This window comes from Macaca thibetana, chromosome 6 (assembly GCF_024542745.1).
Source record: "Macaca thibetana thibetana isolate TM-01 chromosome 6, ASM2454274v1, whole genome shotgun sequence".
In the NCBI taxonomy this organism is placed as follows: domain Eukaryota; kingdom Metazoa; phylum Chordata; class Mammalia; order Primates; family Cercopithecidae; genus Macaca; species Macaca thibetana.
This window is the reverse complement of record NC_065583.1, coordinates 97,357,715-97,385,653: the sequence shown is the minus strand read 5'-3', so window position 1 is coordinate 97,385,653 and position 27,939 is coordinate 97,357,715. Positions and strand designations below refer to the sequence as shown.

The 27,939-nt window shown below is 39.2% G+C and overlaps 1 protein-coding gene and 1 long non-coding RNA gene across 2 annotated transcripts in view; one reads left to right on the top strand and one right to left on the bottom strand.

The window, feature by feature from the left end:
- The window catches only part of EDIL3 (EGF like repeats and discoidin domains 3), a 456,634-nt gene that overhangs the window by 221,673 nt on the left and 207,022 nt on the right, over nucleotides 1–27,939 (bottom strand). Inside the window, exon 4 of the mRNA XM_050795163.1 lies at nucleotides 26,137–26,265. Coding sequence (XP_050651120.1) covers nucleotides 26,137–26,265 — 129 coding nt within the window. The remainder of the gene's footprint in view (nucleotides 1–26,136; nucleotides 26,266–27,939) is intronic.
- Nucleotides 188–27,939, top strand: LOC126957400 (uncharacterized). The gene is made up of 4 exons (XR_007726740.1): nucleotides 188–992; nucleotides 8,789–9,155; nucleotides 15,279–15,375; nucleotides 27,493–27,939. It is a non-coding gene; the product is annotated as an uncharacterized LOC126957400 (long non-coding RNA).

The following is a 27,939-nucleotide window of genomic DNA, read 5'->3' as shown; positions in this document are numbered from 1 at the left end:
ACTTGGGTCTAGTTATCTGGACAAATAGTAGGATTACAGGACAACTGTAAGATAAGGATTCACCCAAACCAAAGAATGAGCACTGGGGTTTCTCATTAACAAAAGAGCTTCACAGTCTACAATATTTCAAACAAAACAAAAGCATCCTTTACCTAATACTAGATATTTGTTTCTACATGACCCTGAATCAAATCTTGAGGAAGCTGCCATTGTTTTTCTGATTATTCCTAGGTAATAAAAATAAAAATGCCCTAAGCTTATTTTTAGCTACTAGACAATTACCTGCACCTTCCATACTAAAATAAGTCTAGTTTTGTAGCATCTAAAAATCCATAATGATATCCAAGTTGGAACTTCTCATTCCCAGCTTAGGCCTACCTGGGAAAATTGCAGTGGAGAAGTGGGTCTTCTCCTAAAATTTACAGTCTGGGTCACCATGGAAACTGTCTTACGGGTCTAAATCATTATAAGTTATCATAAGGCTAATAAATTATTTAAAACTTTTGTCTCCTATCTTTCTAACAATGTGGAAGACTAGGCTGGAATTTAGAACTCTAAATTTAGAACTAGGTTGGAATTTAGAATTTAGAATTCAGGACCATAAGAGAAATAGCTTTCAAGCCACTCTTCTCTACAGATACCCAAGCCCAAGCACCTGAGCACTGTCTTTCCCATGCAGTAATCAGATATTCCATGGCATGTCACTGAGCCCAGGTGTGTGCCCACTAGTGACACAGTGACACATGGGAGGACAGATATGGAGAAGGGCCTGGAAGTATTCTCCCATTTGGGCAGACTATTCTGGGGTCTGGATTATCTGGAGCATGGTCTAGAAAGGGGAGCAAGTCTCCAGGTGGGCATGTTCCCTTGTGCCCATGGCTGTCTTGCTCCATAGAGAGGAGTGGTTCCAGAAGAAAGCCAGAGCAAGATCTCCAATGTGAGATCTAGAACAAGAGGTCCGTCCTGGCAGTGTCTAAGGAAGGAACTGGGAGGTGAGTTAAGGTGATATTCTCCTCTCTCATTCCACCCATCCTCCATTCTCTAGTTTGTTTTGACATCTCCAGTACCAAAGTGGATGAGATGAAATCCTTGATGGTCAGGTTGAAACATAGTTTTGGTGATCTGGATTTGGCAGATGTGCTTTGTGGGCTCTTTTTCTCCTGGGACAATGGAAGGTTGTGTGATGACATTTCATCAGTAGGAATTCCTTACCTCTAGCTGCCTTCTCTTATGGGCCTCTATGCTCTGTTCCCCAGATTCCCTTGGAGCACCACGTTGATTGCTCAGGGACCTTCTCTGGATTTTCCTCTTGGGCTCCATCCCTCCCAATATAACACACCTTCTTGGTTTTGAGAAGTCCACATCTGGCCCACAGGAAATCCACACACATTCTTTCCCTGCCATATTCTAGAACTGTACTCCATTCCCCATATTTTTCTCTGTCCTTGATCTGTATCCATTGAGTACGGCTTAGGCCACAGACTCTTGTCTTTGGGTCTCCCAAGAAAGGCACTGAAGCAGCAGGCCATATGTAACTGAATATATAACATCATAATAATAAAAGGAAAAGTTTAGTGTTTTCTTTCTTTCTGACCTTCCCACAGTCCTTTTCTTCCTTTATCAGTAATAACATACTTAATATCAATCACATTTTTAAAAGTAAATATTTAGGGAAAACAGACAGTTTGCTTTTAAATCCACCAAGGCTTTTGAGCTTTGTATTTGAGAAAGCTTTAAAAATAAAAGTTGGGCAAGAAATTTGAACCTCAAAGAGTGATTCTACTTTTAGGTGACAAACCAAATCATGTTTAAAGTCCCTGAAAAACAGAAAATGACCAGGGAGTTCATTTTAAATATACTCTCTAAACCATTTGAGAATTGTAGGCCATAAACTATGGCAGAAAGATAGCTGGCAATAAATATTTTTCTTCAATTCAGTTGCTCTGAAGAGGAAAGGGAAAGACTGTTCTCAGATAAAAAATGTCATTTACATTCTTATAAGACTATACCTTAAAGATAAATTGAAATAAGTTATATTCCTATGAGTTTAAAATATCAATTAAAAAATAAAGCTCACTAAGAGTTATTTCAAGGAAATAAGGTAATTTCACGTTTGCTTACTTTTTAGCATATTAAGATCATAAATGCAAAAATATACTAAATATCTTGGATGACTTTATAAATAAAAAAGTCATAGATAGTCCAGAAATTTATCTAATCAGACTTAAAAGACTAATCAGTGTAACTGAAGATCAAAATCAGCCATCCTAGGTCAATTTATCTACGTAACTTAGAATAACGTTAGTAGTAAGGTATTAACATGGACATTGTGACATCTTTTATACCTAGAAAAATGCATAAGGAAAGTTTTAGCGAAAAACAAAAGTAAACAAAATACATGTGTAAACTTGCAGTTTAATTAACTTCATCTTAAATGAAGACACTGAGAATGATTATCCATACTAGAAAATGCTATCCATTTTCACCAAAATACTATTCTGTCATCAAAAGTATGATGTCATCAAATTTTACCTTATAAACTTCTAAATGGATTCCATTGCTTTACTGTATTTAAATATGGTGAATCATTTATACTAATACATAGCTCTTTAGAAGCTTGCAATAATTGACTGCTTTTAAGAAAGCCAACTTGGACCTCTGAAGCTGGCCATAAGGGACTACTGCTGTACATGCTGTGCTGTGATTTTCTCATCATATATGCAGATCCAACTGGGAGGAATCTGAAAACATATTTATTTTTAATATATGCCCTGCTTTTTTCCACAAATCAGTTAAAACAGTTTGCAGTAAAATCCCTACATATTAAGAGAGTAAATATAAAAATAAAAATAGATATCCTAAATGATTGGGAGGAATAGGAACCTAGATTAGGATACTTACTGGATTTGAACATTAAGTTTGTTTATGTAGATAAAATAGCTTTTACAGTTCTCATTACTTGATGACGTTGGTATCTTCATACTTCAGAAATTATAAATATGTGCTTCCTTGAATTTAAATAAAATAAATTTAAAAATACACTGGTAAAACATCCTAGCACTGAATCATTCAATAAATATTTATAGTACAGCTACCATGTGACAGGCACCCTTGGAAGATATAAGGGAAAAATCCGTACGTAAAATAGTCATATAACCCTGCCAAGTAGTGGTAAATAATCCCAACTGGTCGAGTTCAAAAGACAAGACAATTGCAATGATCTAAATTCACCATGGTGTTCTCTAAGGCTATGCTTTGGTAGTCAAATCATAAACAAGTGTTTACTGTACTCTTGTTACTCACTCACTCATAAATTCATTTACCCAATATATTTTGAGTACCTACTATGTGCAAATCACAATTCTAGGTTTTGATCAGGAATCATAGATGACTTAGGCAGAAATTATCTTTAAGCTGCCTGGAGTGATGAGAAATATATAAATAAATACAAAAGAAAGGAGAGAGAATGAAGAAGTAAGTGTCTTACAAGGTTGAAAGCAAGAGGACTTTCCTGCCTGAGGAAGGAGTAGGAATCCTAGGAGAGTTTTTGGAGGACCTGGGCCTGGCATTACAGATGAGTGATAAGGGCAAGGGCTTTCCAGGCACAGAAAGCAAATCAGCAAGGGCAGGACAATGGGAAATTAAGGACCTTGAAGGATGGATGGCAAGTGGCTAACTTTAGAGAACCATTCGTATATAAAGGGGTATATGAAAATAAATTCAGGAAGTTAGATCAGGGTCAGATTTTTGGCAAGAGAGTAGGTTCAGATTGTGAAGCTGGTGTCCCTAACTGTGCTTCTTGCTATTAAAATGTAAATAAAGCATAGAGCTAGACTACGGTCCTCAGGAACTTTATAATCTAATATGTACATGGCTGGACAAATGTAAGATCCTTGCACTGAATTGTTCCCATATTTTTTTTTTTTTTTTTTTTTTTTTTTACCAGATGATGTTTAGAGTTCTATAAGAAAAGCAAATACACACCTGACACATATTGAGAGCCATCTCACCTATGACAAAACCATCTTCTACCTGTGTTTTACCTTTTACTTGTGACTACCATTTCTCAAGGCAGCATTTCCCACAAGGGCAACTCTTGTGCTGCATTCCTCTTCTAAGTGCTGCTAGCTCCTGCCTTCCAATATTGCTCTTGAAGGATTCACTGCCTAGGCTGTGAGAATGTAGCATTAAGGCATACACAACTGGGAAATAGTAGCTGACAATGGACTAAAGGTGTGAGAAGCAAAGCGACTCCAACGAAAACAGTGTCTTCACTGTAAACAACAAATAATGACACAAGCTCCAGCAGCAAGAGAGGCAAATGACTCTCTCGATAATCTTGATGGAAAGCACTGTTCATCTTTTAGACAAAGGATGGCACCACATGTAAGGCAACATTAACATAATCACTATTTCTGGGGACAATTCTAAGTGCTGAATAAGTGCTCGTAGACAGTTTATGCATGGGTGGCTGTTCCTCCTACTGTGTATTTGTTATTAAAACATGTGTGTGTGCAAATGCAACGGAACCCTGCTCTAACCTTCAATTCCACCCACCCTTGCCTCCTACATATTTATCAATCATTTAACAATAACTCTCTCATCTTTTCTTGCTTTTGCCTCACTTTGTTTCCATCTGCCATCTCTCCTTTGCATAATAATTAAACTCCCCATTTTGAAATTTCCATGCCACTGTCACTCCTGTCTTTCTAAGTAATTGATTTAAACAATCTTAAAAATTTTTTTAAATTATCTAACAGTTATTTGTTTAGCAATTTTTATAAACTACATGGCTCCTCATATTCACCAAAAATCTAATAAACACTGACAATCTCACAATCTGCAAAAGGAGGAGATAATGTACAGTGCTCCTCAACTTATTTAGCCATGGGCCTCTTGTTAGAGGAAGTATTATTTTTCTTCACATTAATTTTATAAGCTCTTAAAGACACATACTATTTAAGAGTTTTTGTTTGTTTGTTTGTTTGATGTTTTTCAAAGCCCAGTATCATGGGAGATAGATGGCTATTAGATAATACATTAAATGATTTATTGGTTAACACACTGAGGCTTATTCATTCATTTGTTTACTTAGCAAATATTTATCAAGCACCTATGATGAGCTAGGTACTTCTTAGGCACAGCAAATTTCAGCAGAATGTAAACAAATCAAGTCCCTGCTCTAGAAAAGATGCTTACTTTCTAAAGAGAAGAAAATTATTAAAAGATAAATATAAAATGTGGTAGACGGTGATGACTGCTAAGAAAATAAAGATGAGTAAAAGAGTAAAAGAGAGGGACAGTAAAGAGATGGTGGAGGAAGATGTTACAGAATGCTGTTGTCTTCAGGTTAGTTGGAGGAGGTCACTCTGGAAAATTCTTATTTGAGCTAAGATCTAAGAAGAAAAGGAAAGTGAGCAAGAATCATGGTTATCTAACAAAGAGGAGGCCAGGTAAAGGATCACAATGCAAAGGCCCCAGATTGGAAGCTAGACTGGCACATCTGAGGTCATCAGAGAACTGTGTGACCAAAGTAGAATCAGCAAGGTGGAGTATAGTTGGATATAAGATCAAAAGAGATGAACAGGAATGGGGCATGTCAGGTTATTTTTGCTCACTATAAAGACTTTTGATTCTGCTTGAAGTGCACTACAAAACCATGGGAGGTTTTAAACACAGAAATGACTTAATACTATGTATATTTGAAGGTATCAGTCTGGATATTGTTTTGAGAATAAATTAGGAGCAAGTGTAAAGTCAGCAAAATCATTAGGAGCACGTCATAGTGCATAATGCTGCCTTAGGGAAGAAGTGAAGGTGGTAAGAGGTGATCAAAATCTGGATGTGTACTTAAACTAATCACAGAGCATGCAGGAGACATTGAGTATAGGTAACTCTTCTAAGGAGTTTGATTGGAATGTGTAGAACCAGAACAATAGCATTCATGAGTTTGCTCCTTCCTTTCCCCAGACTTGCACACCCCTCCTCTGTCTCCCCTTCTTTTCCTCCTTCTCTCCCTGCCTCTCACCTCAGACACTGAGAAGGTGTACACTCTCAATTATAAGATGTTACTTTTTAAATTGGGTATCTGGTGTTTCCATCCTCTCTACTGCCTAATTTAGCTCAGATAAAATCAGTATCTATTTCTGTTTTATTTTAGTACCGATTTCTTTTACTATGATGAAAGAATACGTATTTTGAAAACCAATAATACCAAGAATGATAGTTTATCAGCATACAGCACATTTAATTGTACAAAACACTATCACATATATTAAATTGACAGGGCATCATATCAAGTGGGACCTGAGAGTAGGCAAGCGGTCCAGTTATTTCTATTCTAAAACCAAGGAAACCAAGACCTGTTATTATCATTACTTAAAGTTGATATGACTTGTTAAGAGTATAGAAGGAATGGAAGTTTAAGTCTTCTCTACATTTAAATTCTCAGCTCTTTAAACAACTATGCTGTCATTATCCAAATAAACTGCACTCACTTTATTTAGAAAAAGTTAGAAACAATTCCTTTACTTACCAACCAAAAAGCATTTTCAGATGGTCAAGGAGAGAATAATTCTCATTTGGAAATATTTCAATTTAAGATATATCATATAAAATGATTAAAAGCTCCTGAATATTCTATTTATTTCCAAATGATACATTGCCTTAAATTTATCTAAACTTTTAGGCTATGGCATAATTATAAAATAAATTAGAATGTTGAGAGCAAAATCAATCATTCTAAAGGCTGACATTAGTAAATATTACATTCTAAAGGCTGACATTAGTAAATATCCACTCTATGCAATTGTGATTTCCAGATTTACTATTCAAATGTAAACGATGCTCTATTTTTCAAAATCTTTGTTGTAGTTTAGCATGTAATTACTCTTTATTTACATACTTCTGTTATAATGTTGTCTTTAAAATATACTGCATTACACTCTCATGACTTAGCTGATGTGAAAGATAAAGTAACACACAATATATCTAAAGACAACCAATTTTATGGGTCTTTTAAAGGTATCAAAAATTAAAAATTCAACATCTTAAATAGCATCGTACATATTTAAGACATTCCTTATATCTGTACATACCTATATATGTATGAACATATGTATTATTTCTCTTTAAATTTCTAGATTCTATCTCAATGATGCTATTGAAAGATAGAAAAAGTGGCAATTACAATGCACACTTGAAATTATAAGAACAATATATTACACTGCCCACATCTATAGTAAAAAGTTAGGTAAAAAGAGAAATAATTATAATGCTACTGAAATTCATTAACAAAAATATCCCATAAATATTTATGATGCTGGTCATAATTGACTTCAAACTATTTTTCAAATATGAACATTGTTCAGCTCCTCCCAAGTGTTCATTACTACCTTGGTCCAAGCCACCATCACCTCCCAGGTGGTTGCAAGGTTCCACTCTTCCACCTGAACCTATTCTTTACCATCAGCCAGAATCATTCTCCAAATAGAAATTAGTTCATTTACTCCCTTGCTGTCCACCTTCCAACAGTGTGCTTCCACAATTACAATTCCACAACTACAATAAAACTAAAAGTCCTCTCTATGGCTTATAAGACCTTGACTATTGCTCAGGTCCTCTTTCTGCCCACCCTCTTAATCATTTACAATGCTCAAGACACATACCCATCTTAGGATTCAATACTTGCTAATCCTTGTGATTCACATGCTTGACCCCCTGACTTCATTCACATCTCTGCTTGTTACTTGGTAGGAGCAAGTTTCTTTGGCCAAGCTCTAAAACAGCACTCACACCCCTTTGTTCCATAATCTCCATTCTTACAAAACATAACAAAACTTGTTATTTTGCACTGCGGTGCTGTTATTTCTAATTGAAATTTTAATTGGAATATAGATTCATATCCATTTGAAAAACTATAATACAAAGAAATACTATGTATACTTTAATCAGTTATCCTCGATGGTTAACATTTGACAAACTACAGTATAAAAACAGAACCAAAATATTAACATTACTATGAGAGTACAATCTTATTCAGATTTCTCTAGGTTTACTTATATTGATATATGTATGTAATTAGGCTCTATAAGATTGTATCACATATGTAGGTTTTTGTATGTGTCATCACAGTCAACATACTAAATGTTTCCAACACAAGGAACCTCATGTTGCCCTTTTATAACTACACTCACCTCTCTCTGTCCCTAACATCTAGAAACCACTAATCTGTCCTCCATTTCTAAAACTTCATCATTTCAAAAATGTAATTAAATGGATCATCTAGTATGTATTCTCTTGGGATTGACTTTTCTTTTTCACTCAGCTTAATTTCCTGGAGATTTATCTAAGTTGTTGTATGTATCAATAGGTCCTTCATTGCATTGCTGAGTAGCAGTTCCATGGTATGTATGTACCACAGTTTTTTTAATCATTCACCTGGTTAGGGCATCTGTGCAATTCTGTATTTTGGCTATTACAAATAAAGCTGCTATGAGTATCCAGGTATAGGTATGTGTGTGAACTTTAACTTTTTACTTATCTGGGACAATGCACAAGAGTGTAATTGCTGGGCTGTATAGTAATGCCTGTGTCACATTTTCATTATCCTTTTCTCCATTAATCAAGTTCTATGACAGCAGAGATTTGGTTATTTTGGTTCAGTGCTACATTCCACTATCCAGATTAGTGCTTGGCACTGAGTAGGGAGTTAGTAACTTATTTGTTGTACAAGTGAGCTTCAGATCCTCATGGAGATTTATTCTCTTGTTTATCGCTGCCCTTCTAGGAGAAATGAGACTGAAAAATGATTTCCTGGGAAAGACAGTAGAGATGAGAATAAGAGAGGTGTGGCCATAGCATCTGTTCCCAAACAGCCTGAGATATCTGAACCTCAAATGAAAGAGCAGTTAAGGAAGAAAGGCTGAGCAACTGTGTTCACAAAAACATTTGGGAGGTTCTGGGAAAAGACACATGCCTTTCCAACTCCCAAGAACATAGGAAGACCCAATGCCATTAAAACGGCTAGGCTTGACCTTGACCTTAGACCATGTACAGTTTCAGTTGGCTAGATGGCCACTAACAGAGAACAGAGTAGTCTTCCCTTATCACCATGTTCAAGGTCAGAACAACAGCAGCAGCACCCTGACAAAACAGTAAGTAAGCTCTCATTAAATATTTATCAAATGGATAAATAAGTAAGTTATTTCCTGACATGGCTGGGGAAGACTTTAGGGGAGAATGAAGTCCTATCTAAGCAACTTACTTGGAAGATGATAACTAAGAGCAACAGTAATTTAGAAATCAGTACCACCTTTGGCTAGAAGGCCTAGGAAATTTGAATTACGTGCAATTTTTTTAAAAACTACATTTATAATACTATTTGTTTCAATATAAAATTATGAATCGGTTCTATTTTATTTTATTTTAATTAATTAATTTATTTATTTAGAGATGGAGTCTCATTTTGTTGCCCATTCTGAAGTGCAGTGGTGCGATCTCAGCTCACCGCAACCTCCACCTCCTGGGTTCAAGCGATTCTCCTGCCTCAGCCTCCAGAGTAGCTGGGATTACAGGAGTGCACCACCATGGCTGGTTAATTTTTGTATTTTGAGCAGAGACGGAGTTTCATCATGTTGGCCAGTTCGGTCTTGAACTCCTGACCTCAGGTGATCCGCCTGCCTCAGCCTCCCAAAGTGCAGGGATTGCAGCTGTGAGCCACCATGCCTGGCTGAATCAGTTCTAAAAGTTCTATTCTAATCAGTTCTAAAAGGCCTATTAATATAAATACACCAGCTTCATGAGTATAATCTTCTGGGAAAATGTGTCTAACATATTTTTGTTCAGAGATTATTGTTTTTCTGGCATTCATATTAAAAATAAATAAATAACAGAAAAGAGAAAATATTTTATTGTTAGTCTAAAGTAGCAATTTTCAAATATTTTGGATTTTATACATATCTGAGTATCATAAAAATCACAAGCTTTGTGTCTATATTGGAATAGTGCATTTGTGCAAATAGCTATTATATATGTCTGCCATGACAATGCTCTTTGTTGGTTTCCAACCAAAGGAGAAAAACAAGAAAATAAAAATGCCTTAGAACTCTGGCTATTATAGATAGGTTATGGGCTAAAAGTTGTTGCAGAGGGTGGATCCGATTAAGTAAGGGTCAGATTTTAAAAGTAGTAAGCTAATATATTTTTCTGCACTGATTCTTTTAATCATTGTGGGGTTTTTGCTATAAGACAATTTCCATTATCTTAAATAAAGGTTGAATTCAATAAGGTTGTGAGTTCACACATTCAGTGTGGGATTATAATAACCTATCCCAAGCTTGATTTCTCTTTGACTATTTCTGCACTTAGTTTCTTTAAGGCATTGTAACCCTTCACATATGGTTCTAGAACACTGATTTTCAGTCTTAGTTGTACATTAGAATTTTCTGGGGAGAGCCGGGCGCGGTGGCTCAAGCCTGTAATCCCAGCACTTTGGGAGGCCGAGGCGGGCGGATCACAAGGTCAGGAGATCGAGACCACAGTGAAACCCCGTCTCTACTAAAAATACAAAAAATTAGCCGGGCGCGGTGGTGGGCGCCTGTAGTCCCAGCTACTCAGGAGGCTGAGGCAGGAGAATGGCGGGAACCCGGGAGGCGGAGCTTGCAGTGAGCCGAGATCGCGCCACTGCACTCCAGCCTGGGCAACAGCGTGAGACTCCGTCTCAAAAAAAAAAAAAAAAAAAAAAAAAAAAAAAAAAAAAAAGAATTTTCTGGGGAGGTTTTTAAATTCCTCATGTCTATACCATAGTCCAGATAAGTCAGAATCTCTGGGGTGAGAGCCAGGCATTGGTACTTTTTATAATGCTCCAGGAGACTCTAATGTGTAGCCAAGGTTGAAAACCAGAGTTCTAGATCCATTTGCATCACTTTCATTGGGGTCCTTATTAAATAGTCAGACCTGGCTCCAAAACTATTACGTTGGAATCTCTACGGATTGGCAAGAAGAATCTGCATATTTATATAGACCCCCATACGATTCACATGCACAGCAAGTTTGAGAGCCTTTGGTTTACAGAGTTAAAGTGTTTCATACTGACCAGCAAAACCACTGGAAAGCAGGAAAATTTCTCAATTCCAGTCTGAAAATCTTCTAGGGTTGGAGACAAGTCTATTTTGGAAGTCTTTTTGGAGGTCTTTATTTCACTAATATTGTTATATAGTTTGCAAGTGTCAGTGATAACTTCAGGTAAAAATTTACAGTTTTTGAAGTGAATTCTTAGCCTGGCATGGTCATTCATACCTGTAATCCCAGCATGTTGGGAGGCCAAGGTGGGGGGATTGTTTGAGCCCAGGAGCTCAAGACCAGTCTGAGAAACATGATGAAATCCTGACTATATAAAAAATACAAAAATTAGCTCAGCATGGTGGCACACCTATGGTCCCAGCTACTTGGGAGGCTGAGGTGGGAAGATCATTTGAGCCCAGCAAATGGAGGTTGCAGTGAGCAAGGATTGCACACCACTGCACTCCAGCCTGGGTGATAGAGAGAAACTTTGTCTTCCAAAAACAAAACAAAAACACATACACACACACACACACACACACACGAAAGAAAAAGAGGAAAGAATGAGATGAATTCTTCATTAGAGAATATTGGTTTTCTAGTGGAAAAGTATTCTGTACAACCTCCAGTGTACCATAGATACACCTGATAGCAATAACTTAAGCATATCCTAAGAATGACCCTGCATGGCACATGCACCCAACAACAATGACAAGCTAGGTAGAGGTTGCCAGTTGGAGGGCATTAAGTGAAAAATACTGTATTAACTGCATGCTTTCTGCAGGCAGTGGTGGCTCTCCTGTCCAGCCTACTGTCACTGAGCAGCACCCTATGTAATTTCCCCGTGATATACCCTGTCTCCTTTGCTGACTTTGGGTTTGCTCTTCAGCCTCTCAAACCCAGTGCCATCCCTACTAAAGTAAACGGAGGTCCAGCATGACAACAAGAGGTAAGAAAACTCCATGAGTGCCCAGAAGATAGGATCTGAGGAGAAATCTGAGATAAATCCTAGGCTGGCCATGCATGTCTATGTGGGGCCTGGTAGCTGCTATACTTGATGGATGGGGCCCAGCGCTTGAGTATGGAGGTGCCTTGAAAACGCTGAATGGTCTGGAAGAGTTGTTGCAGGGTGTGGATCTGACTGAGTGAGGGTCAGATGCCTGAGCTGTGGGAGTTACAGTTGGCTGGCGGCTTCTGACGCTGCTCCAAGCAGCCATAGAGGCCGAGCTCATGGTGCAGGTGAGGGTCTGCCAGTTGCAGGACGAGTTGTGACTACAAAGAGGTGCCAGACAAAATGGAGACCCTAGCTTGTCAGGTAGCCTGTATGAAGAGTCACCAACTCCCCTGCACCCACTGGAAGCAAAGTCGCACGACTGCCGCCACCCCTGCCCCTCCCCTATCCCCCAGAAGACAGCAGCACACCACAATGTGGGACGACCCCACTGTAGAATTGGTGGACATAAAAAATAGGTTCAGGCAGAAGGGTAGAGAGTCAATGATGGGGTGGCTTTTCCATCTGTAGAACATGGAGGCAGAGGCTATTATACTCTCCAGACCTGAGATGAGTAAAATGGCAAAATGGCGTCCATCACAAACCATCCGACCTTGACGCAGCACCTTTGTGGTGCCAGTAATGGCGATGGGGCCATCCCCCTCCTAAGCTGGGTGAGTGTTGCTGCAAGGTAGACAGGGCAAGTGAGGGAGACGTCCCCACATGGCCTTTGTGATGACAGACTATGGAGGAATTGCAGGGCGCTCCTCCAAGAATTAGGAGTGAAGCATGCTATCTATGCTCAGCATTGCCAAGGTCCCAGCAATGAACTTTTCTTGCTGGCATGAAAGGCACCATCTAAGAGTCCGTGCCAAACCAAAGGGATGGTGCACTCGTCTGTGGGTGTGGTTGTTGGCGGGGGGTGGTGGTGCACTGCTGGGATGAAAGACAAAGGAGCCCAGGGAAAGGACACAGTTGAGGGGCCCACCAGGGTGGCCTGTTGAAGACATGGCATGGCATGCTAGCAGGTATGCCTACTGTGAGGGTGGAGATAGCCTGATGCTGTCTTGGTCAGACTATGGCAGAAGCTCAAGCTAGAACAGAGGTTCTCTAAAGAGCCTCAGGCTCAGTCCACCCCCTCTGCTGCAGAGGGATGGCAGGAGTAGGCACCTTTGGACTTGGATGAAAGCCAAGGCTTCAAAATTCTGATGGGAGCAATGGTGGCTAGGGTGTCTGAGGACCAGAGGTCATATGTAGAACTAACTATACACTGGACACCTAAGAATAGGCTGTGCTTGCCCTAGTGGATACTAGAGTAGAATGCACTCTCATGTGTGGTAACATTCATTATTTCCAAGGGTCTATAACAGCAATAGATGGTTATGGAATGGAAGGGGTACCTATTTTCCATTGCACTGGTGATATGCTGGTTTCTAAGTTTTTTTCCAGCCTGTCGGCTGCAGCCCCCACCTTGTTGTCCCACTAGGCAAATGGAGGATGGATGGTTGATGCAGAAAGGGTCCAAGGTTCAGGCTTTTTGGTCAGGTGCTTGGGTGTCATCTGGTTAGATGGTAGGCAGCTAACCTCTTCACTGACTGGGCATAGGCTGTGGCCTCTCTCTCAAACAAGACAGACTGTTAGGCCTATGGAGAGCTGCCACCCTCCACCATGGGCCTGCCATGGCATATCCAAGATCAACTCCCAAGTGCTTGGAAGAACTATCTTTGCAGTGTGATTGTTATTTGTTTTTTGTTGTAGTTTGTATTGCTGCTGCCACATCTGGCAGCAATGCTCCTCTGCATACCTGGTGCCGGGGACATCACAGAAGAATGATATGATAAAAATGTGAGGGCCATTCAAAGAGATGCTGAGCTGAGGTGTATGGTAAATGCACCTGATAGCAATAACATCTTAAGCTAGGTTGAGATTGCCAGGTGAAGGGTGTTAAGTGAAATGCTATTTACACTGTATGCTTTCTGTAGACGGTGGCAGCTCTGTTCAGCCCGCTGCTACTGGACCACACTGTATGTAACCTCCATGTCTCAATAAACCTCATGTCTCATTGCCTCGTTCTGGGTCTCTTCTCTGGCCTCTCAAAGTGATGCCATCCCCACCGACATTAATGGCAATCCAACACAACAAAAAGCTAAAAGAAGCCATCAAATTAAAATTATAAAGAGTAACTTAAAGTAAGAATTAATGATAAGAGGAATTCTAGAAAAGCATGGAGGTACATAGTGTGCCTGAGCCTCCCCTGCCTTACAACACAAAATGTTTCCTAAAATAATTATAATTGTTTTTAAAGGAAGGGAAAAAGTAAAGATCAGTAGGAATCCCCATTATATTTTAAAGTATTAGTCCATTAGGCATACCTAACTTTTCTTGTAAAGTATGTTCGGAAATACCTCATCTGATCTTAACAAACATCTGTTTAGGGAAGCAGGACAAAGGATTGTTAATGGCAGTTTTTAAAGAACTGTTATTTCCACACTCAATGGTGGAAGTTCTCAGTCAGTGCTTGTTGAAGTGAACTGATTTACTGGATGAGAAACCTTAGGCACAGATCCATTATATGCCAACTGATGCTTTGTCAACTCACCAAGATAGAGCTGCATCAGAAACTCAGGTTTGACCAGAATTCCTCCCCTCACAGCATGGTTCCTCCAGTATCATTTGGAAATTGAAGGTAGTGTTAATTCCTTAGGTCAGTAATCCTCAAGTTTGTTGTATTGAAGGATCATATGGATGCTTTTAACTAAATTCAGGGTACCAACCAAAAATTCTGATTCAATAGAACTGAAGTGGGGCCAGTAATCTACATGTTTAACAAATGTAACATAGAAGACAAAGCATGTAATTGCCAAATATGTGATTAATGCAATTAAGAATGATCATGAAAACAGCAAATATCATTGATAAACTCTGAGAAAAGTGAAATATGGAAGTTACAAATGGGACTCATGACCCCAATAAATATTGGTTAAACGTGTGACTGCATTAGTCACTAATATAAAATTAAGACCTAACTGACTTAAAGTAGTTAGAATATACAAAAAGAGGGAAGTTTTTGATTGTTTTTTTCTGGCCAACTTTATCGGTGGTAAATATACATATGTGTGTGTGTGTGTGTGTGTGTGTGTGTGTGTGTGTATACATGGAAGCTTTCTACCTTGAGCTAATTTGATAACATGGGCCAATTCTCTTAAACTGTCCTGTTTCTTTCCAGGCTCAGTGGGCTCCCAGATCAGCCTTCCTTTCTTGAAAAGTAGGAACGAAGAAAATGTGTTCTTAAAATGAATCAAAGTCTGTGGAGCTGTGCAAAGGTAAAGAAGAACATATAGCATGCCTTCTGTGGGAAGATGGGAAAGAGTTCTGGGAGTGAGGAAACAGCCTTTCCCTATGGCATTACATTTGTTACCAGGCAATAAATAAAATATAATCACTCTAGCCAGTCCCAAATGCAGCCACCAGCACAAAACTGCTTGCTTAAAAATGCTTTTCAAAAGTTTGACCTGTAGACAATTTTGGTGCTCAATTCAATCTATAATTTACACACACAGAGATGTATGTGTATATATATGTGTCTGTGTGTGTGTGTGTGTGTATGCCTATGTATGAGCACATGCATATGTGTGTTTCACATTCTTCTATGGCATTTGAAAATATACGTGTGTGTGTATATATATATATAAATGTGGTAATTCTTTTTATTTATTTATTTATTTATTTATTATTATACTTTAAGTTGTAGGGTACATGTGCATAACGTGCAGGTTTGTTACATATGTATACTTGTGCCATGTTGGTGTGCTGCACCCATCAACTCATCATTTACATCAGGTATAACTCCCAATTCAATCCCTCCCCCGTCCCCCCTCCCCATGATAGGCCCCTGTGTGTGATGTTCCCCTTCCTGAGTCCAAGTGATCTCATTGTTCAGTTCCCACCTATGAGTGAGAACATGCGGTGTTTGGTTTTCTGTTCTTGTGATAGTTTGCTAAGAATGATGGTTTCCAGCTGCATCCATGTCCCTACAAAGGATACAAACTCATCCTTTTTAATGGCTGCATAGTATTCCATGGTGTATATGTGCCACATTTTCTTAATCCAATCTGTCACTGATGGACATTTGGGTTGATTCCAAGTCTTTGCTATTGTGAATAGTGCTGCAATAAACATACGTGTGCATGTGTCTTTATAGCAGCATAATTTATAATCCTTTGGGTATATACCCAGTAATGGGATGGCTGGGTCATATGGTACACCTAGTTCTAGATCCTTGAGGAATCGCCATACTGTTTTCCATAATGGTTGAACTAGTTTACAATCCCACCAACAGTGTAAAAGTGTTCCTATTTCTCCACATCCTCTCCAGCACCTGTTGTTTCCTGACTTTTTAATGATCGCCATTCTAACTGGTGTGAGATGGTATCTCATTGTGGTTTTGATTTGCATTTCTCTGATGGCCAGTGATGATGAGCATTTTTTCATGTGTCTGTTGGCTGTATGAATGTCTTCTTTTGAGAAATGTCTGTTCATATACTTTGCCCACTTTTTGATGGGGTTGTTTGTTTTTTTCTTGTAAATTTGTTTGAGTTCTTTGTAGGTTCTGGATATTAGCCCTTTGTCAGATGAGTAGATTGCAAAAATTTTCTCCCATTCTGTAGGTTGCCTGTTCACTCTGATGGTAGTTTCTTTTGCTGTGCAGAAGCTCTTTAGTTTAATGAGATCCCATTTGTCAATTTTGGCTTTTGCTGCCGTTGCTTTTGGTGTTTTAGACATGAAGTCTTTGCCCATGCCTATGTCCTGAATGGTACTACCTAGGTTTTCCTCTAGGATTTTTATGGTATTAGGTCTAACATTTAAGTCTCTAATCCATCTTGAATTAATTTTCGTATAAGGAGTAAGGAAAGGATCCAGTTTCAGCTTTCTACTTATGGCTAGCCAATTTTCCCAGCACCATTTATTAAATAGGGAATCCTTTCCCCATTTCTTGTTTCTCTCAGGTTTGTCAAAGATCAGATGGCTGTAGATGTGTGGTATTATTTCTGAGGACTCTGTTCTGTTCCGTTGGTCTATATCTCTGTTTTGGTACCAGTACCATGCTGTTTTGGTTACTGTAGCCTTGTAGTATAGTTTGAAGTCAGGTAGCGTGATGCCTCCAGCTTTGTTCTTTTGACTTAGGATTGTCTTGGAGATGCGGGCTCTTTTTTGGTTCCATATGAACTTTAAAGCAGTTTTTTCCAATTCTGTGAAGAAACTCATTGGTAGCTTGATGGGGATGGCATTGAATCTATAAATTCCCTTGGGCAGTATGGCCATTTTCACGATATTGATTCTTCCTATCCATGAGCATGGTATGTTCTTCCATTTGTTTGTGTCCTCTTTGATTTCACTGAGCAGTGGTTTGTAGTTCTCCTTGAAGAGGTCCTTTACATCCCTTGTCAGTTGGATTCCTAGGTATTTGATTCTCTTTGAAGCAATTGTGAATGGAAGTTCATTCCTGATTTGGCTCTCTGTTTGTCTGTTACTGGTGTATAAGAATGTTTGTGATTTTTGCACATTAATTTTGTATCCTGAGACTTTGCTGAAGTTGCTTATCAGCTTAAGGAGATTATGGGCTGAGACAATGGGGTTTTCTAAATATACAATCATGTCATCTGCAAAGAGGGACAATTTGACTTCTTTTTTCCTAACTGAATACCCTTGATTTCTTTCTCTTGCCTAATTGCCCTAGCCAGAACTTCCAACACTATGTTGAATAGGAGTGGTGAGAGAGGGCATCCCTGTCTTGTGCCAGTTTTCAAAGGGAATTTTTCCAGTTTTTGCCCATTCAGTATGATATTGGCTGTGGGTTTGTCATAAATAGCTCTTATTATTTTGAGGTACGTTCCATCAATACCGAATTTATTGAGCATTTTTAGCATGAAGGGCTATTGAATTTTGTCAAAAGCCTTTTCTGCATCTATTGAGATAATCATGTGGTTCTTGTCTTTGGTTCTGTTTATATGCTGGATTATGTTTATTGATTTGCGAATGTTGAACCAGCCTTGCATCCCAGGGATGAAGCCCACTTGATCATGGTGGATAAGCTTTTGGATGTGTTGCTGAATCTGGTTTGCCAGTATTTTATTGAGGATTTTTGCATCGATGTTCATCAGGGATATTGGTCTAAAATTCTCTTTTTTTGTTGTGTCTCTGCCAGGCTTTGGTATCAGGATGATGTTGGCCTCATAAAATGAGTTAGGGAGGATTCCCTCTTTTTCTATTGATTGGAATAGTTTCAGAAGGAATGGTACCAACTCCTCCTTGTACCTCTGGTAGAATTCAGCTGTGAATCCATCTGGTACTGGACTTTTTTTGGTTGGTAGGCTATTAATTATTGCCTCAATTTCAGAGCCTGATATTGGTCTATTCAGGGATTCAACTTCTTCCTGGTTTAGTCTTGGAAGAGTGTAAGTGTCCAGGAAATTATCCATTTCTTCTAGATTTTCCAGTTTATTTGCATAGAGGTGTTTATAGTATTCTCTGATGGTAGTTTGTATTTCTGTGGGGTCGGTGGTGATATCCCCTTTATCATTTTTAATTGTGTCGATTTGATTCTTCTCTCTTTTCTTCTTTATTAGTCTTGCTAGTGGTCTGTCAATTTTGTTGATCTTTTCAAAAAACCAACTCCTGGATTCATTGATTTTTTGGAGAGTTTTTTGTGTCTCTATCTCCTTCAGTTTTGCTCTGATCTTAGTTATTTCTAGCCTTCTGCTAGCTTTCGAATGTGTTTGCTCTTGCTTCTCTAGTTCTTTTAATTGCGATGTTAGAGTGTCAATTTTAGATCTTTCCTGCTTTCTCTTGTGGGCATTTAGTGCTATAAATTTCCCTCTACACACTGCTTTAAATGTGTCCCAGAGATTCTGGTATGTTGTATCTTTGTTCTCATTGGTTTCAAAGAACATCTTTATTTCTGCCTTCATTTCGTTATGTACCCAGTAGTCATTCAGGAGCAGGTTGTTCAGTTTCCATGTAGTTGAGCGGTTTTGATTGAGTTTCTTAGTCCTGAGTTCTAGTTTGATTGCACTGTGGTCTGAGAGACAGTTTGTTATAATTTCTGTTCTTGTACATTTGCTGAGGAGTGCTTTACTTCCAATTACGTGGTCGATTTTGGAGTAAGTACGATGTGGTGCTGAGAAGAATGTATATTCTGTTGATTTGGGGTGGAGAGTTCTATAGATGTCTATTAGGTCTGCTTGCTGCAGAGATGAGTTCAATTCCTGGATATCCTTGTTAACTTTCTGTCTCGTTGATCTGTCTAATGTTGACAGTGGAGTGTTGAAGTCTCCCATTATTATTGTATGGGAGTCTAAGTCTCTTTGTAAGTCTCTAAGGACTTGCTTTATGAATCTGGGTGCTCCTGTATTGGGTGCATATATATTTAGGATAGTTAGCTCTTCCTGTTGAATTGATCCCCTTACCATTATGTAATGGCCTTCTTTGTCTCTTTTGATCTTTGATGGTTTAAAGTCTGTTTTATCAGAGACTAGTATTGCAACCCCCGCTTTGTTTTGTTCTCCATTGGCTTGGTAAATCTTCCTCCATCCCTTTATTTTGAGCCTATGTATGTCTCTGCGTGTGAGATGGGTCTCCTGAATACAGCAGACTGATGGGTCTTGACTCTTTATCCAGTTTGCCAGTCTGTGTCTTTTAATTGGAGCATTTAGTCCATTTACATTTAAGGTTAAGATTGTTATGTGTGAACTTGATCCTGCCATTATGATATTAACTGGTTATTTTGCTCGTTAGTTGATGCAGTTTCTTCCTAGCCTCGATGGTCTTTACATTTTGGCATGTTTTTGCAATGGCTGGTACCGGTTGTTCCTTTCCATGTTTAGTGCTTCCTTCAGGGTCTCTTGTAAGGCAGGCCTAGTGGTGACAAACTCTCTAAGCATTTGCTTATCTGTAAAGGATTTTATTTCTCCTTCACTTATGAAACTTAGTTTGGCTGGATATGAAATTCTGGGTTTAAAATTCTTTTCTTTAAGAATGTTGAATATTGGCCCCCACTCTCTTCTGGCTTGGAGAGTTTCTGCCGAGAGATCTGCTGTTAGTCTGATGGGCTTCCCTTTGTGGGTAACCCGACCTTTCTCTCTGGCTGCCCTTAAGATTTTTTCCTTCATTTCAACTTTGGTGAATCTGGCAATGATGTGTCTTGGAGTTGCTCTTCTCGAGGAGTATCTTTGTGGCGTTCTCTGTATTTCCTGGATTTGAATGTTGGCCTGCCCTACTAGGTTGGGGAAGTTCTCCTGGATGATATCCTGAAGAGTGTTTTCCAACTTGGTTCCATTTTCCCCCTCACTTTCAGGCACCCCAATCAGACGTAGATTTGGTCTTTTTACATAATCCCATACTTCTTGCAGGCTTTGTTCATTTCTTTTTCTTCTTTTTTTTTTTGGTTTCTCTTCTCGCTTCATTTCATTCATTTGATCCTCAATCGCTGATACTCTTTCTTCCAGTTGATCGAGTCGGTTACTGAAGCTTGTGCATTTGTCACGTATTTCTCGTGTCATGGTTTTCATCTCTTTCATTTCGTTTAGGACCTTCTCTGCATTAATTACTCTAGCCATGAATTCTTCCACTTTTTTTTCAAGATTTTTAGTTTCTTTGCGCTGGGTACGTAATTCCTCCTTTAGCTCTGAGAAATTTGATGGACTGAAGCCTTCTTCTCTCATCTCGTCAAAGTCATTCTCCGTCCAGCTTTGATCCGTTGCTGGCGATGAGCTGCGCTCCTTTGCCGGGGGAGATGCGCTCTTATTTTTTGAATTTCCGGCTTTTCTGCCCTGCTTTTTCCCCATCTTTGTGGTTTTATCTGCCTCTGGTCTTTGATGATGGTGATGTACTGATGGGGTTTTGGTGTAGGTGTCCTTCCTGTTTGATAGTTTTCCTTCTAACAGTCAGGACCCTCAGCTGTAGGTCTGTTGGAGATTGCTTGAGGTCCACTCCAGACCCTGTTTGCCTGGGTATCAGCAGCAGAGGCTGCAGAAGATAGAATATTTCTGAACAGCAAGTGTACCTGTCTGATTCTTGCTTTGGAAGCTTCCTCTCAGGGGTGTACTCCACCCTGTGAGGTGTGGGGTGTCAGACTGCCCCTAGTGGGGGATGTCTCCCAGTTAGGCTACTCAGGGGTCAGGGACCCACTTGAGCAGGGAGTCTGTCCCTTCTCAGATCTCAACCTCCGTGTTGGGAGATCCACTGCTCTCTTCAAAGCTGTCAGAGAGAGTCGTTTGCGTCTGCAGAGGTTTCGGCTGCGTTTGTTATTGCCCTGTCCCCAGAGGTGGAGTCTACAGAGACAGGCAGGTTTCCCTGAGCTGCTGTGAGCTCCACCCAGTTCGAGCTTCCCAGCAGCTTTGTTTACCTACTTAAGCCTCAGCAATGGCTGGCGCCCCTCCCCCAGCCTCGCTGCTGCCTTGCCGTGAGATCACAGACTGCTGTGCTAGCAATGAGGGAGGCTCCGTGGGTGTGGGACCCTCCCGGCCAGGTGTGGGATATGATCTCCTGGTGTGCCTGTTTGCTTAAAGCGCAGTATTGGGGTGGGAGTTACCCGATTTTCCAGGTGTTGTGTGTCTCAGTTCCCCTGGCTAGGAAAAGGGATTCCCTTCCCCCTTGCACTTCCCAGGTGAGGCAATGCCTCGCCCTGCTTCAGCTCTCGCTGGTCTGGCTGCAGCAGCTGACCAGCACCTATCGTCCGGCACTCCCCAGTGTGATGAACCCAGTACCTCAGTTGAAAATGCAGAAATCACCAGTCTTCTGTGTCGCTCGCGCTGGGAGTTGGAGACTGGAGCTGTTCCTATTCGGCCATCTTGCTCCGCCCCCTCATAAATGTGGTAATTCTATACCAAATCCAATACTAATCATTATTCTTATAAAGTTATAACCTCGTGCTACTTTCATTACCATAAAAAGGACATCTAATAGCTGAAATCCAAAACACAATGAGTGCTGGTAAGGATGTAAAACACAGGGACTCTCAGGCGTTGCTGGTGAGGATACAAAACGGCCACGTGGGAGACCATTTGAAGGTTCTTTTACAAAATTGAATGTACTTTTACCGTAAGATCTAGAAATTGCACTACTAGGTATTTACCCAAATGAGTTGAAAACTTATGTCCACACAAAAACCTGCCCTGAATGTCTATAGCAGCTTTATTTATAATTGCCCAAAACTAGAAGTAACCAAGATATTCTTCAAATGCTGAATTTATAAACAAACTATGATACACCCATAAAATGGATTAATATTCAGAGGTAAAAGTAAATAAACCATTAAGTCCTAAAAACACACAGAGGAAACTTACTATCAGTCTTAAAAGGCTACATACTATGTGATTTCAATTACATGACATTCCAGAAAAGGAAAAACTACAGAGACAGTAAAACGATCTGTGGTTACAAAGGTTGAGATAAGTAGGAAATGATACACAGGTGTACAGGGGATTTTTAGTTTAGCAAATCTGTTCTGTATGATACTGTGATGGTAGATACATGATATTATACATATTTCAAATCCCATAGAACTATACAATACAAAGAGTGAACCCTAAACTATGGCCTTTAGTAATAAGGTATCAGTACTGGTTCATCAATGATAGCAAATGTACCACAGCAATGAGAGATGTTAATAAGGGAAATTATGTAGGAGGAGGGATATACGGGACTCTGTACTTTCTGCTCGATTTTTTGGTAAACTTAAAACTGCTCTAAAAATTAAGTCTATTAATGATAAAAGCCCAAAAACATTTTTAAAAGCATATGTAGGTAATAATGCTGATGCTGGAAATATTTTTTCTAATTTGTCACATATTGATAAAATAGTTGTTAAAATAGATCTATTAACTATATATTTGTCACTCCCGTATCATGAAATTTAAAGTTCTTTAAATGTCTAGCTATTTTCCAAAAGACATTTAGTTAACATTCTGTCATATAGGACAAAATTTAAAAGTCCCCTCAACATAGCTGTCTGAAGAATTGTTTAAATTTCTTTTTCCAAATGAAATGTTCACGCTATATTTGTATAACTCTCATTTTTATTAATTTTCAGTACAGTTTTGCTTTTCACAAACCTTAAATATTTTGCCTATGTTTATTGTTACGTAACTGAACGTGACAGTTGCTCAGCTATGAAACTATCACTTTTGGCTATTCAAAGCCTTATGCAGTATTTCTCAAATTTCAATGTGTATGAGAGTTAACTGGGAATTATTTTGAAATACAGATTCTGATTCAGTTGATTTCAGGTGATACCTGTTTATCTGCGTTTCTAATAAACTTCCTGAAGATCCTGATGCACGAGCACATTTTCAGTAGCAAGGTTCTAAATATCTAGGTCATAAAACTATTACCACCATGAAAAATAAACCCAGCTACCTAGCAATCCTTGCAAGAGTTTAAAGAGCTGTTTTTCTGTTTTTCCTAGCTGAGGAAGCTTCCAGGGCCCCTAGCACTTCTATAGCTGCTTTCTCTATATATCATCCCTTTCAATTTCATCTATAAAGAGGAAGGCTTGCTAACCTTTGTACAGTGAGTAAGCTATCCATTTATTCATAATACTCATGGTTTATATGAACCAAAGACCATCTGTTTCCAGTTCAATTCTCCAATTTGTATGTCTGAAATCACAGAAAGATCAAATGACCGGCTCAAGGTCACTTATTTAATAACTGTAAAGGTCAGGTCTCAAATCTAGGTTTCTGCTTCCAAATCCAGTCCTTTTTCCTCTGTTTTCTGTTGCTTCTAATGATGCAATGAAGAAAATAGGGACTAGGTGGTTTAGACAACAAAATCTAAGTTCTGAATTGAATCTCTCAGCCTTGGACTTCCCACTGCAATTCCTGACATGGGTTTAAAATATTGTTGTGGGGGTGGTCAGATGTATCAAGGGGAAAGATTTCTTTGTGCTTTGAAGTAACTCTTGAAATTCAATAAAATTATATGAATGTATAAGTTTGTTTGAATATACTATGAAGCTATGAGATAAAAGACTTGGATTTTCCACCATGGAGAATGGGGAAAAAATTATTTATTTATTCTGTTTTCCCAAACCTGATAGTCCTCTAGAAAGAATTCACGGCCAACTATGTGTAGGAGTCAGACGCAGGTGGACACATACCTGCTAACACCCTTCTGGAGCAGCCTCACTTATATAACCAAAAAAAAGACAAAAGATGACTCGATGTCTTCAATGGGACTTCCAGGCCATTAAAGATAACTAAAACTAACCTGACCTTCCCAACATAAAGAAAACAAGGTCTAGAGATGTGAAAACAATTTTGTACCACTGTATAGATATTTTTAATTAGAACTAACATTTAAAGTTTCCCAACTCTTGGTTTAAGGGCAGGCCTCAACTTCACTCTGACTTCAACAGTAAGTCATGGTGGGAGAGTTAATAAATGTGAACTACTTAAGTGACATCAGGGTTCTATACATGTCTTCCACATATTGTCCTTCCAAATAGGGACATATTCTAACAGTAAGCCTTTAAGTATACTTGTACTTTAAGTATAAAGCCTTTACATACTCTTACCTACTGCCTCCTGGATCCCATACAAAAACAGGAAGTTAGGATAATATGACCTTAGATATAAGACTTGCTTCTGAACACTGGACAGCAGCCCATCATGAAAATCCGATTCTTCCAGAGGCATCCTCTGTAAGCGTGTGTGCTGTACACAAGAAGCTCAGAATTAAGGGGCTCCATTGGGGTGCCCAGTCTGTTTCCTTCTGGGCACTGCTTCTGATACCACATCACAAGGTAATTAAGGGTAAGTAATATTGTCTTCATAGGATTAAGTGAACGTAAAGGCTCCTGAGATTCTGGGCTCCTATCTCTATCTTTCCAGGGCTGTTTTGAAGTGTCCATGTGTGAAGTCTGAGCAGTGATGCTACCATCAGGGAGACCTAGCCTTGGCACCTCTGGGCCCAACCTGAGAAACATCCACAGCCTTTCATTTCTTTGTTGGTGATCTGAGCTTTTAGGGACAATTACAAGCAGTTTAGATGGCAGTTGTACAAAGCACACATGCCCATGCACTACAATAGGTTTCCATGGAAATTCTACAAACTTTTGGCCATGGCATGTCTCCAGAAAAGTACAAGATACTCCCAAAATCACACAGCCAGAAGGCAGAAGGCGCTCTGTTTTTTTCTGATGCTTGGATATCCAGCTCTAGCTGACAAATCCAGCTTTGCCCTATTGTTCTTAATACCATTGTCTTACCCATCGATACAGTAATCATGGCTTGCCTATTCCTTCCTCACTCTTCCTACTATGTGTCATTCCCCTGTCTCTGATCAACATTCTGTCCCTCCTTCAAGACTCAGCTCGCATGTGGCAACCTCTGTGAGAAATCTCCCTGACAGCTTAGAGTTGGCTGTGGTCCCTCTGCTTGCCGAACACCTACAGCACTAAGGCACCACACTATTCATTTGGCATTTATGTTCATCCCTCCTTCTAAGAAGAAATCATCACTAGTGGGATCTAGTTTCTTTAACCTTCCAAGATAAATAAGAATTGGGATTAAACAAAGAAGTACAGGTAGTATACTTGTTGAGCATTCAAAGATTTTCACACTAAAAATGCCAACATGTAAGAAGGAGAAAAACGGCTTAAGGGCAGGGTGGCAGTTTTTTGTTTGTTTGTTTGTTTTTTTCTGGGTATCATCTCTGAACCTAATCACCAGAATAATTTTTGGAAAACTTAAAGGATGTGATTTTAGGACAAATATGAAAGAGACGACAGGTATCAGTTTAATGTCAAGTGCAACTTTTGGCAAGGATAGTGGGGCATTAATAAAAAGGGCTGACCAGAAGACTACAAGCCTCCCATGCCACTGGGAGGATTGAAACAGTCTAGGAATCCTCCGCTGTGGCCATGGCGTAATCCATGGGAGAGAAGCAGCATTAGCCAAATGCCAGGGCTCTCATCTGCTTCTAAGATTCTATGATTCTACTACAAACAAGAATGACTATGGCTTGTATACTTTGTTACTTTGTAATCAATAATAATAAAAGCACGATGACTATGAATAACTTACTGTGCTGACAGTGAATCCCATTAAATCCTTGGGGACATTTACAAACATAGCCTATGAATGTGTCACCTCGGTATGCTTCACTTATTTCACAGGTTCCTCCATTATGGCATGGATTAGGAATGCAGGGACCTGAAAGACAGAAAAAAATATTTCTGCTTGATGCATATTCTTAAAAGTCGGCATTAGGTCAACATCTTACAATTAATAATTTTACTGAAAAAAGTGTTCTGGATATTAGTAGCATAGGAAATGTACTGGTTGTATGAGCTCTGGAGACTAATGGCCTGGGTTTGGATCTTGGTTTTACCACTTCACAGTCATGCAGTCTTGAGATATATACATACCTCTTCTCTGTGCCTGTTTCCTTTTCTGTTAAATGTCAACACTAAAACATTTGCCTTAAGAGGTTATAATACAGATGAAAAGAGTTCATATATATAAAATACCCAGAACAGTGTCTGTCACTTGTAAAGCACTCGAAAAATTATTAGTAGTAAATTAGATATTAAAATTTCTGAATTGTAGGATACTCCTGTGTGTTTCAAAAGTAATACTGTGTGTTTAAAAAGTAAGTATAATAATAATATAAAAATAAAAATAAAAAAATTTAAAACGTAATACTGAATAGCAATTTTTCTGGAGTTGCATTCACAACTCTACAATTTTTTGTCCCCTGCTGGTGCAAGTAGCATATGGCTGTAACCACACAAACCAAGTGAATTGGATAGCTGGTTGCAAAGCTTTTATAGACTATGAGTTTATGGTGGAACATACCTCCGGGGAAGCATATTTTCTGCCAATCTAAAAGAAGCAGTTCATCAAAAGTTGCATACTTAGAGAAGAAGGGCTGATGGCCATTTTTAAACTTTGAGAAAGTAACAGCAGATTATTTAGTAACTGTGGCTGCTAATGAAAGTGTGGTGCTGCTCAGAGCTCTCTTGGAGAAAACCAGCTGCCAGGAGTGTGGTTAGCTGACAACATCCAACTACTGAACCACAGGATCTGCTGTGGCAGCATTTATTTCAAGGCCAGGCTCCCCAGCCAAAAACTAAATACCAAAGGGGCATAGAGTTAGCTGGGCCAGTCATGCCTGACCTGGGATTTCTCTAATGAACACTCTGTACTCTGAGGTGCCCCACTGGTGTGGCTGAGATTTTTCTTAAAACCATAGCAGTTTGAGACTTTTTCTATGCAATGTTCTCTCCTTCCTTTTCTCCCTTCAAAGTGACAGGCTGTGTCACAGTCTGTAGGCTCATCCTATCTACTCTTGCTCTCTCTCCCCTTTGTCCATCACAGACATTCCCCCCTAAAAATCTTTAACACTTTTAATTCTATCTTATTGTCTTCTTCCTGCAGGATGTTAATTGACTCAGGACAGAATCCAGATTTGAGATCGGGAAGAAGGGAAGAGTCAAGCTGAAGGAAGGAAAAGTTCTCCCTGGGAGGTGAAAAAAGACAAATACAAAAAACTATAGTTTTCTCTAATTTAGTCTGTACTTAGTTTAATTGGAGACAGTAGAACATATTTATAAGGAAAAGAAAAGCCAGTGAAGAGGAAGATAAGATGTACATATTAGGAAAGGAAAGCAAGGGTAATTAAACGAAGTGTCTGACTATGTATGAAGAGGTGATTTTGAGAGCCCTGGAAGATTAGTTCAGAAAAGGAGTGAGTGTGTTCAGCTGAAACAAGAAGCAAGGTAGAAGAGCTGGACAAATGAATAATAATAACTTGAGGCAACTGGGTTGGGGCAAGGGTATTGAACAGAGAGTGCTATAGAGAATGACTCCTCCTGCATGGGTCAA